The 12,561-nt window shown below is 41.5% G+C and overlaps 1 protein-coding gene across 2 annotated transcripts in view; it reads left to right on the forward strand.

The window, feature by feature from the left end:
* The window catches only part of PTPRG (protein tyrosine phosphatase receptor type G), a 416,775-nt gene extending 404,214 nt beyond the window's left edge, over positions 1-12,561 (forward strand). For both annotated transcript variants that reach the window (XM_062630206.1, XM_062630207.1), the window contains exons 26-30: positions 3-131; positions 2,443-2,589; positions 3,396-3,538; positions 6,487-6,622; positions 7,374-12,561. In XM_062630206.1, the coding sequence (XP_062486190.1) occupies positions 3-131; positions 2,443-2,589; positions 3,396-3,538; positions 6,487-6,622; positions 7,374-7,520 (702 nt within the window). In that variant the 3' untranslated portion in view covers positions 7,521-12,561. The remainder of the gene's footprint in view (positions 1-2; positions 132-2,442; positions 2,590-3,395; positions 3,539-6,486; positions 6,623-7,373) is intronic.

A 12,561-nucleotide genomic window follows, 5' to 3' on the forward strand; every position in this document is an offset into this window, starting at 1 on the left:
AGGGCTACTACAGGAGTAATGAGTTCATCATAACCCAACATCCGCTGCCACATACGACTAAAGATTTTTGGCGAATGATCTGGGACCACAATGCACAGATCATTGTCATGCTGCCGGACAACCAGAGCCTGGTGAGTTGAAGTGTACCTCCCTGCACAGTGCTGCAGCCAGTTTTTGAGCTACCTTCTCAAACTTCGCTATAGCTTGTTATAAAAAGACAGGTTGGAGACGTGGGGCTTGATTTTTGCTCTCCCTTTCTGCACTCATCCCTGGGAAAGACACCTTGAGCTGCATGGATCACAGTGCTCACAGGCAGCCCACTGGTGATGACAGCCTCTTAGAGGCCAAGCTGGTCTAGTGGAAGGTGTCCCAGTTCATGGCAGGGGGGTTGGAATTAGATGAGCTTTAAGGTCCCTTCCAACACAAACCATTCCATGGTTCTGTGAAAGCTCCTGAGGGCTGCCTGGATGGCAGGATGCAGGACAACGATGTTACTGATTGGCCAGGGCCATGGGTAAGGACTTTGGGAGGAGCAGAAATACAAAGCAGGGGCAGTAGAATAGTTGCTTGTTTTCCCAGGGGCTTAAAGCTGAGGCCATGCAAGACTATGCTTATTCAAGGTTACAAATGCTATTTTTGATGAAAGTGAAAAGCAAACATATATGTTAATTTAAGTGGAAATAACGAGACAGAGGGAGAGAGAATAAGGAGACCCAGGTGAAATGCTAATCACTACTTCCAGATTTACTAGCATGTCTCAAGAGGGCGTGTTGAAAAGGATAAAGAACTAAACAGTCCTTTTTTTCATGCATGCATCACTGAGGTGAATAGATGGTTATAGACGAGAATGGAAAAGAAACCACCTTCATTACAGCAGGAAAATAGCAGTCATGAGGGGCTACTAAAGAGGCAGCAGTCAATATGCTTCCTGCGTGCTTTGCGATGAAAGGGACTGCAGGCACTGCAAGGCAAAGAGCCTTCAGAGCAATCAGATCAAATCAGAAAGCACTAATGGAATGAAAGTGTGTCAGGTGGAAATGAAGAGGCTGATCTTGTTTTTACAAGTACATGGAATAGCTCTGCAGAACAATAGTGATTAAAAGGTAAAGGAGGAATGCCGGATTCAGCCACATCCCTTGCAAGGGTGCCCGGTCCCTTCTTTCATCTCCGCTGTTCCCAAGGTGGAGGCTGGCCTGTGGGGCAGTGGAGCCCATGTGTTTGCTTGATGGTTAGCGTGGCTTGTGTTGGCTGGCACAGGACTGAGACAGTGGCAAGGTGCTGAATGTGTAATGCCAAGGGACAAGGTGATAATGCAAGCTACTTTCTGCATAAGGACCTGTCACTTTCTCCAGCCATATTACATTGCTTGCTAGCACTTCTGCTTATTTAGAGCAGATTGTCAAGGTACTCAGAGGACTTAGGACCCCGAGTCCCATCTTCAGAATAAACATTTAAGGCCCAAATCTCAACAGTATCTTGCATATCAGGTGCGCTGAGTCTCCAGGCCCACAGAAAGAAGCCTGGTTTTGGAGATGTGCTCAGGGGTGCAGTGGGATGAAGTAGGTTCGTAGTTCATGTTTTCTCACAAGTTTAACGTGGGTTATTCAGACACAAGCGTGCAGTGCTGTACATGCTGCCAGAGCAGCTTCTGTGCTTACACTGCAGGGATGATAGGCTCCTAAAGCCAGGAGGAGAAACAGGCTTCGCAGGTGTGTGGTGACAGAGCCTAATTTCCTTTCTCTGCTGTAAATTAAGAATTCACAGTTTTTTCTTAAAGAAAAGCTTTCTGACAGCCTGTTCTCTACATCCTGTCAATTAGGCTACTGCAGCACTGAGCTTCCTCCACCATTCACAGTCTCACTGAGGTTTTACAGTGTCCCTTCAGGAGAGGAGTTTTTCTGAGGACCTTGCATTAAGTTAAGCCGGTGTTTTTTTCAAGGCTAAGAACATTTGGGTTTCTTCCTTTCTCCTCCCCTTGCTCCTAAAAAGTCAAGCCCTACAAAAGTGTCCATCAGTCTTCTACCAGACCTAGTGCACAGACCTTGAGTTTTGGATTAGACCACAATAAACACAAATTAACAATAACAAGCAATTAATCTTTAAAGGTCAGTGATGTTTTTTCTAAACGGGTATCTGATTTTCATGCAAAGCTGTGTGGACAGGAGGTAATAAAACCTGGGATACAATATAAAGGTTCAATATGAGTGAGCGAAGATAAGCATTTCCCTATGAAACCAATTAAAAAGTAGACATTACCTGTTTGGACACACAGAGGAAGGATCTGGCAGCTGTAACAGTAAATCTGGTTTAGACAGAGATGTTTTTTAAAGGTGAGCTGCTGATCATCTCTACTTATCAAACCAATTTTTTGATCCACTGGATTTTTCAGACACACACAAGGGGTCTGGAAGGCTGTAGTTGTGTGTTCTTTCATTCCTTCAGGCAGAAGATGAGTTTGTGTACTGGCCAAGTCGCGAGGAATCCATGAACTGTGAGGCCTTTACTGTGACCCTTATCAGCAAAGACAGACTGTGCCTCTCTAACGAAGAGCAAATTATCATCCATGACTTTATCCTTGAAGCAACCCAGGTAAAATAAACCTCCAAATATGGGTCTTGGCTTTTCACCAACATGTTATTGATGTCCTTTAAATATGGAAGGAGAGTTCAGAAACAGTTCTGAAGATGATTTACTGGTAAATGCATGTGCATGCATGTTGCTCACAGGGGAGAGGTATTCTCGTTCGCTCCTTCTCCATCTCACTTCTACTTCCAGGTAGATTCTTCTAGCTAGTAAGACCATAGTATTAATTGTCTTATTTGAAAGTGAAAACACTGTTTTTTACAGTTACACAAGTAGATTTAATTATTCTTTGTAAGGGACAACCAAGGTTTATTGTCCTATTTTTGCTTATAAAATTCAGGTTATATTTATAAACTTATAGTTTATTTGGGGGGGGTCTTAATTAAGGGATTTTATGTAAGGACATTGGTTTTGAGCTATAAACCTGCCTCTAGTCTGCTTCCAGATTGTGGCTGGATTTTGCTGCAAAACATCACTTTGCAAGCCCTTTAAAATTTGAATTCCTTGGTTGCTCTTCACTTGGTTGGCTTTGGAGCTATAGGGGCTCTGAGAGAGGTTTATGTGGATGCAAAGCCCTGAACTCAAATATAAAAACATTTCTCAACTAAACATTTTGTTAGAGTTGCATGATTTTAGGGCATTCACTGTTACAGAGATACTACAGCCTTGTGTCTGTTGTCTTCCTTCTATATAAACTGTGTGAAAGAAGAAGGTATCTCTTCGGTTTGTAGTGAGGCTCTTCCTTCTTTCTACCTGGAGTAGATAAATGTGAAACTAAAGTAGCTAACACCCAGGCTGGTTTCTCATTGCAGGATGACTACGTTCTGGAGGTGCGCCACTTTCAGTGTCCTAAATGGCCAAACCCAGATGCTCCCATAAGCAGTACCTTTGAACTTATCAATGTAATCAAGGAAGAGGCCTTAACGAGGGATGGCCCCACCATAGTTCATGATGAGTATGTCATCTCTTTTCTCCCATTTATGTGCAGATTGTACAAGGAGTTACTCAGCTATAAGATATTTGTTAGGACTGATATCCATTCTTGCATGGAATGGAGTGGATGGGGTTTATTGGTCTAGAGAACAGGAACAGAATATTTAGACTTACAGGGGTGAGTTTTCAGTTGGCATCTGAGGCTAAATACACTTTGCTTAGTGTAGTTTTTAAGTTCGTCATACTTTTAGGTGAACTCAGCAAGTGAGGATGTGTTTGCTTTGTATTTTGGGTTCTTCTGCACATGGAAGTATCCAGTACAAATCCTACAGCTTGTTTCAGAAACCAGCAGAGCCCTGGTTTAGATAAGGCCCAATATGGGCTTATGGAAGCCAGTTTCAGAGTAGCCTGAGCTCCTGTCTAACAGCTCAGGTTTAATGTGCTGTGTAAGATGGAACAAGCTCTGCTCAGCTGTGTCTCAGGGTGAGCAGCGGAAGTATCTTGTGACAAAGGGGCCAGGTTTTTAGAGAGCAGATTTATTCTCCCTCCTTCTGCTTCCCCATAACTCTAAGGAGCCCATATGGTGCCAAGTGGGAGGGCGGGAGCCTGCTAACACAAGGCCAGCATGCCCGAGCACTTCTCTCCTTTTGTAGTGCAGTGGTGAGCATTGTCTTGCCAGCTATGCTTGAATGCCCAGTTATAAAGGATGCTAAATATTGCATTGCATATTACTACTTTGCATGCATTGTGGAGCTGCAAAATACCATCACAGTGAAGCCAGAGCCTGAATCCAACAGGATCTCATTGAAGGGGCTATTTTCCTGGTGGGCAGAGCACTTCCTGGAGTCATTCTGCCCTTAAAAACCCAAGGAAGCCCAGTTTTTGCTACTGCTTGGGTTGCCCTTGGAGTGAACACTGAGCCAGCATCAATGACTGCTATACCTGCACCTCCCCGTGCTCCAGTCCATTAGACCTTGCTACAAAACAGAATTAGTGGGAAAGTCTGGGAACTCTTCACCTTCTGTGCAAAAACATTGCTGTTGCTGAAAGAGCTTTTGCTTCACATCAGGGTGTTGCTGCTGCAACAGGTTTTTCTTCCACCACCTCCTGCCTTGCTAATGCACAGTGTAAGCTCTGTTGCCTTTTGCCAGCACTGATTAATTCCAGGCTAGTTTTAATATTCATGCTTTGGGTAGTCTGAGGTTTTGCTATTCTTGCAGTATTTAAGATTATGTTTTACAGAATTAGAACCATTATTGATTTGGGCATTTCATGCTAGACACAAAAAAAAAAATAAAATCACATTCCCAACAATGCTGAGTCATTCTTTCTGTAAATTGCTTTTTTGGTTTATTTGTCGTATTCAATGATTTTATTTTTAAGCCTAACACATAATGTGGATTCTGCTTTTCATTGGAGCCTAAGCAAATGTAGCTGAAAATGAAAATTTCCCTTTACTACATGCAGCAACTCTATCACATAATCCGCTAATAATTACAACTGCAGATTAATTCCAAACACATGAATTCGCAGACACTAACTCCATGTGGTATTTAGGGAAGTACATGGTGGGATGAACTTAATAACAACATTTCAAAGAAGTTCAGATATTCCAACTCAAGACAGATGTCAAGATTTTTAAATATAACTACCCATGTGAAAGCAAATAGATTTGCTGCATAATTTTCTGTGAGAAAAGCCTTCAGATTGTTGGGAGGTGGAGGTTATCAGCCCAAGTAAAAATGAGGCCATTGAACTCTCAGAAGCATTTAAGTTGCATCTCATCAGGCACATACACTGGCCACCTCGTCCGCTCTCCCTGTAGATAAGTCGCAGCCAGCTATATGGTTCTGCTGCTTCTCCTATAGCCTTTTCATCAAAACCAGCAGATCTGTTGTCATCTGATTTGTTTCCCATTTCTAAGCAAATTGAGTTTGGAAAAATCATGTGAAGTTAAGTCAGCATATGTCTTGATTTCCACAGGAATACTGTAAAAGCTCCTAGTGGTGATCTTGCTATACAAGATGGCATTGCAGCACTTGCTGATTATTTAGGTTCTCATGTACAGCTAACTCTCCAAACAGTTTACAGAACAAGTCATCACCAATGTCCCCTTTTACAGGTGGGACATTTAGACACAGACTTGCTCAAAGTTGCAGAGCAGACCCATGGCACAGACAGGATTCGGTCTCCTGAGTACTGGGAGAGCAGAGGAGAGCTGAGGCTCCTCAGAAGCAGTTACAAGCCCTTGTTGCTTAGGATCCTTTCTGCCTGCAGCTGCACATATGGTTCAAGCATAGCCACAGATACAGCAGCAGTAAGGTTTCTACCTGACCAGTATCTCGAGGACGCAGTGAGTCGTGCTCCTGATGCATAACCATTGCTCAGGTTCTTACCAAATGACAGCACAGCTCAACTCTTCAGAATCCAAAATGTCTCTTGGGTGCCCAGCTCAGGGATGTTGTCTTTGCCAATGAATCAGACCTAAGGAATACTTTGAGATGTGCCCCATTTACTTGTGAGCACCTCATATCCATGTTAGCTTTCTGTAATTGTCAGATGTGGAGGAAAAGGAAAAGTCTCATTTCTTTCTAATCATTTCTGTTTTGCTTGAGCTCCCACTAATGAATTTAAAATACACTCAACTATAATGCAGATGCTTTCAGGACATGTGGCATGTGAGAACTGATTTCAGTGTTATAGGCTGGGTATTTTTAAATTGCTCACATTCTTCTGCTGATACACTTCTTTGTATTGAATACTGCAGATACCCTGAGACGACTGGTGTGCCATCAAATTTCTCTCCTATAAATTAAAATTGCTAAGAATCAGCTAGTATAAAACAAGCATTTAATAGAGACAGAGATGAATTACAGTGATCACACAAGACTGTATCAATGTTTTCATGGCTCGGTGTTAGTGCCCCTGGTCTGTTTCTGAGTAACTTCTTCCTTCGGTGTGGTTTTTCAGGTATGGAGCTGTGTCAGCGGGAACGCTATGTGCCCTTACCACTCTGTCCCAGCAACTGGAGAACGAAAATGCTGTCGATGTGTTCCAGGTGGCAAAGATGATAAATCTTATGCGGCCTGGAGTATTTACAGACATTGTAAGTCTTTAAATGGAATGTAAATGGCTAGTTTACAAGGTTTTCATCTGTGACCAAACGCATGAACTAAAACACACACTGTGTATGCTATCAAGCCCTACAGCTTCTACTACCAAGCGGAATTTGCATTTGAGCTTTTTATTTTGTAAGTTGTTTACCATGACCCTGAAGCCCACACTGTTAGTCTCTGCTTTGCAGTTAAGCTTATTTCTGATACAGTTAGGGGGCCGCTGCACAGGCAGCCCTAGCAGGGAAAGACCTTTCAGCTTCTCATCATCCCCCTGCCTGCCCTGTAAGTTAAGCTGTGGTATTTAAACAATGTGAAGGGATGCAGCAGGGACTGCAGGGAGGTGATAGAGCTTCAACACTGGTTCTCTTCACTAACTATACAGCAAAAGCAGCACCCTTGCCTCAGTGTGCATGGCCCTGTGGTACCAGAGAACAACGTGGGGCTGGGCCTCTGGTCTCAGGTATTGTCCTAGCCTCCTGTAGTGTTTAATACCAGAAATTATATTCAATAAGTATATAATATAAGAAATTAGATTATTTACCAGAAATAATATAATCTACCCAAAACTGGACTTTTGGGTTGACAAGGTTAAACTAGATTAACAGAAGTGATTGCTCTCTAAGTCTTTTTCTTTGCTACATGTATGCTTCTGGTAATGAATATCCATGACCTTCCCTGGAAATGCCACGTTTAAGTGCCACTTGTATATGTGTGCTTAAATAACTTGTCTTTCTTTTCCAGGAACAGTACCAGTTTCTTTATAAGGCAATGCTAAGCTTGGTCAGCACTAAGGAAAATGGAAACGGTCCCATGACACTGGACAAAAATGGTGCTGTGATGGCCAGTGACGAATCTGATCCCGCAGAAAGCATGGAGTCTCTTGTCTAATTGGAAACCTGAAAAGGCACTTAATTTGTAGAACTTCTGAAGACTGAGTGAACTTTTTTGAGGCCTTTTTTGCCAGACTCTAGGTTATACAATAACCCAATTACTTTTTTACACTGATAAAAGTTTTGATATTTATTTTTTGCCATTTTATGTCTTAATGGTATCCTACTGAGCATTTGCACCTCTGTTTATTTCACGCAGTGAAACACAATTTTATCTAGTTTGCACTATATGATCAGTGTTACTGCCTATAATATTCTAATCCAAGACGAGCCCTGATGTGACATTCCATGACAGCAAGCATACGCTTTTTTCTGTTTCGTTTAAATGCAGCGAAGTTTTGCTAACGACAGTGACCCTCGAATCTTAAATCTTGAATGCTAGGCCAGATGGATTCTTTCTGCAACAGATACTGAACCCCTTCATATCATATTTATTCCTTTAATGATCATGTCACAGTTTTGGTATTCTGCATTCCAGTGGAGCGGATGAGCAGTGTTCATCCTACAGAAGTTGGCAGGTGATGATTAGCTGCAGTGAAGGTGTAGTAGCCTTGTGGAGCTGAAACAATTATTTCTCTATTGTTTCAAATTGCTGGTTTGTCCACTTTACAGGCCTAATACTTGCTTCACATGGAGTATATAAATTACCTACAATATAATTATAAATTAGATGCAATTCATATATGGGACGCAGTGACAGGTTTTGATTTTACAGTTTCAAAGCTTACCCATGTATTCAGAAATACATCGGTTTTAGCTTTTTAACCAGCCCTGTGATGGGAAAGATGGTTTTATTCTCATCAGAGCCAATCCAGTGAGAAACCTACTCCAACCCCCAGTCAGACCTGTTTTCAGCTATATTGAAGGTAGCAATATTTTACAGTACTAAGCTATTCAATATTTTAAACACATTAATTTCCTTACTATTTCTTGACTATGACCTCACACCTAATGGTATGTTACATGATGACAGGCGTTTCTTAATTTCATAACTGTTAGATGCCATTTTTACAGGTGTGTAATTTTCATACTTTAGTGCTAAAACATAAAGTACTGATCCATATTTACTGGTGAAGCAAACTAATAAAAAAAACTACCTATAAAGTTACATTCTCCCTCTTTTTTTTTTTGCCAGACTAATTCTTTAGCACAAACCAAGCTTATTGTGTTATCCCTCCCACACCAATGAAGTGGTTTCCCCCAGATTCCATAAATAATTGAATTATTGTTTGGAGCATTTAAGTATACATCCTCACTGGCTCCCTTTTCCTGCGTATTTGGTCACAGTTCAGCAAGGTCCATCCCTGTTTAACAGGATTAAGTAAGCACATACTTAATTCTCCTGAAAATTAAAGCTAATGGTGTCCTTCATAGTTCAGCTGAGTAGGGAGGGGTGACTGAATCTGCCTTGAAAAGAAGGAATTATGTTGTTTCAACCATCCTGACGTTTGGTATACAGCTAAAGGCGCTATCCCTTATCTATGGCATTAGTTTCTTTGCTTCTAGATTTCAACTGAAGATAACATGCATTGGAATTTTTCAGAACTTGTCAAAATGTTACAGCATGGTGGGTTTTTTTTATTTAAATGTAAACCCATTAATTTCTGCCGGTCCAGCCTTGCTGAAATACTGCCATTGGGCAAGGCTCTGTTCATTTTCACCCACAAGGAAGCTGAAAGTGAACTGCTTAATATTGAGAGTAGGTATTTTGATTCAGAAGCTCCCGAGGTACAACCCTCATGCGGCCCCACTGAGAGCAGAGGAGCTATGCCAACTGATACGTGCTGACATCTGGCCTTCTGTTTTTAATAACGGAAAGATTTCCTAGAATAGATACGCTTGATTAACACCAAAGTATTCCAGAATTCATCAGCAAGCTTTTTACACAGTCACCTCTTACTTCTCAGTTCGAACCCCCGCTCCATACAAGCGATCCAAGTAACTGCTCATGCTGAACAGTGCAGTATAGCTGTGGTTTCAGTAAGGAAATCCCATGTCCAGCAACAGCTAAAAAATGTCTCAAAGCAGTGCTTTGTAGATTGCACCCCCTTTGCACTGGGACAGGCCAGCCCCAAGGAGGGAATTAGTTAATGTCTGGTAGGTGTTAAGGCTGGCTCTCTGGTCACTACCTCCCAGTAATGAGAATGGTTGAAGTAAGTTTCCATATACTGCTGCTGCAAGGTGTTGCTGAGTGGTCTTTTGGCCAGGGTAAGAGGCTGGGGACCCCCTTTGTGCCCCCAGCAGTGATCCTGGCCCCAGGGAATTCCAATTGGTTGCACAAAGGGATTCGATGAGTTGGATCAGTTCAGGCTGAAGTATTTAAGTTCCCGTTGAGGTGTAGGGAGAAGTTAAGAATTCAAACCCTGACAAGAGGGAAGTGACACAAAGATTACGGCAGGCATCAAGAGGGTTGGATTTGTTCAGTACTTTCAGATGATTACTTTTCATTTCAGTGGCATGATGGAAGATAACTGTGGTTCGTGACACACTGCCTGAATATCCTTGGTTCAGTCCTTTCTCGCAGCTTTCAAAAATCAGTGCAAGAAGGCTGCGGGGGTTGAACTTTGGTAGGTGCTTTAGAAACCCATGCATTTGCATTGGCATTTTCCCACACCTGAAATACTTGCTTGGAGTTTAATCTATGGGGAAATAATGTTCTGTGAGTTCTCCATGGGTTTTTCTCTTAGGGGGGCCTCAAGCTGTGTGTTAAGAGCTGTGCTGACAGTCAGGAAAACAATAGATGGTAGTGATGCATTAGCCTTGAAGTGTATGAAGCCAGGAATTGCTTGTGAAGGTCAGGATTAAGAGAGTGGAAGAGCCGAATCTATCCTACTGGAAGTAGGTGCGTGGATTTGCATCCTTTCTATGGGACTCAGAAGGAGTGTGTGTTCAGAGAGGTGCTTTCAGAGCTCTGCTGAGATGCTCTTGTGAGCGTGTGGCCAAAGTCCCACTCTACAGCCTTGCTTTTGCCACACCAACCCCTTTCACTCCCTGCTTTAACCACTAGTTGGAATTCAGTCAGGATGGCTTTCAAGCATCACAACTTCCCAGCCTGCAAAGTAAGAGAACCGAGTATATCCCATCACTATGAAATGTGTTCCTCAGCACCAGCCCTGAGAAGTAAGGACAAAAAGGACTGAAGTGCCCATCCATATGTGTATCTACATTTAGAAATACTATATCTCCATGTCTTGCACATGTACTGTGCCTGCAGAACATGTGAAAGACAGAAGATTTCTATGCATTGAGTCCATAAGAGCAGCCAAGCTATCCAAGAGGAAATGCTTGGAAAGCTGCTGTGTCATCTGAGCATCTAAAATGGGTGACAGTCTCAGCTGAATGCCCCCATGCTACTGACACAGGGTATGGGTAGGAGGAAGGTCTGGGAGAGTTGATTCTTCTGCAGGACCAAGGTGTAAAGAATGTTCATTTTAAACAGCGTGTGTCCTTAGTATTTCACAGTGTCTGTTTCCAATATTAACATAGGAACAGGAAAAAGCAAAAATCAGAAACCCTAAAGCTAATTCTGTGTGTGACTGTTGCTGTGCTGTGAGTCTGTTCTAGGTTAGTGGAACCATTTACAGGATCTGCAAAATTTCAGTTGTTTTTCCAGTTTCTGACTGCTTGAATTGCTTGAACCCTGAGTGATATATTGGAACATTAGGAGAAGAACCTTTATGACACAGCACAACTGCCTTCTTATCAATCTTTTTGGTTTTAAGCTGATGTATTTTATTTAAAAGCTAAAAAACACGGATATTGATTCTACCAAAGATACGTAACTACTAATTCTCAGCAAAACAACACCAACTTAATTTCAAAATGAAGAAATGAAATGTAGTTGTCTTAAAAGATTTAGCAGTCTTTCTCAAATCCATGTCCTTGGACATCAGATCTTGTGTTCTGACGTTTATGTTCAAACGGTGCCAGTGAATTTTTATGTGAAGGGAAAATGCCTGTTTGTTAACCCACTGCATTGCTTTGCTTCTTTTCCTTTCCTTTTTTGCCACAGACATAATTCCACTCTTACTGTTACCCCTTTGCTCTTCTTCTCTTTGTTGCCATTCTAACAATGTGAACCACATTGGCTTTACTTATCAGAGGAGAAGGAATGCAAACATAAAGAAAGAGAAGGAACTGTAACGAAGAGATTTGGCCTCTACTTTGTCTTAGCTGTTTAAACTGTTTTTAGTGTTTTTGTTAACTCTTTGCAAAAGGAAGCGTTTTCTACAGAGGATAATTAATTTCAAGCAAAATGTCTTGAGTTTTACGAATAAAACATCTCCAAAAGAGGAGACGAGTCAATTTTATACAACGTCACAACTCTCCAACATTTGGGGTAGTGACTCTTTGTGTTGTGTTAGGACATTTGAAACTAGCGAGCAGCCATTGTTTCTAAAGACCGAAGCATTCACGTGTACTCCTCGTTTCTTTTCTCCTTCATTTTTAAAAGAGCAAAGTCATTAAAACTGTAAATATTTTGTTGCTTGGATATAAGCATCTTCTGGGAACTTTGTATCTATGGTATATAATCATAGAATTTTATATTTTCATATAAAGCTAATTTTTTTCTAGTTTCACCTCCTCCCTAGTTCTGTGGTGGTTATGTGAATACATACCTTCTGTGTACCCAGGTAGTGAGACACCATCAGCGCACTCCAAACAAGGTTTCCACACACGTCATTCCTTTGGGGCAGTGATTGTGACAAGTTGGGGTTTAGTTTTATTTTGATTCCATTGTCAGTGTGTGCAATAGGAATTAGACTTTAGCCAGTCACTGGATACGTTTGTCTCATTGATCCATTCAGAAGAAACAAAAGCAAATGTGGTGTTTGGTTTGGGGACAGGGTGGGAGGGAGTGTTTTGAGGGAGATCTTTTTGTTCGTTCTGGTTTGGTTTTTGTTTGGGGGTTTTTTGTAACTTGAAGAATCTTTTTTTTTTTTTTGTTATGTTAAACTATATCAAATCATTCTATTATAGTGTTATTTAATATGTAAATTGTATTGCTATACATAAAATAAAGTATGGTTTTTGATGTA

The sequence above is a fragment of the Pezoporus occidentalis genome, unplaced genomic scaffold (genome assembly GCF_034315485.1).
Source record: "Pezoporus occidentalis ecotype Australia unplaced genomic scaffold, CSIRO_AGI_Poc_V1 ctg35, whole genome shotgun sequence".
Classification (NCBI taxonomy): Eukaryota; Metazoa; Chordata; class Aves; order Psittaciformes; family Psittacidae; genus Pezoporus; species Pezoporus occidentalis.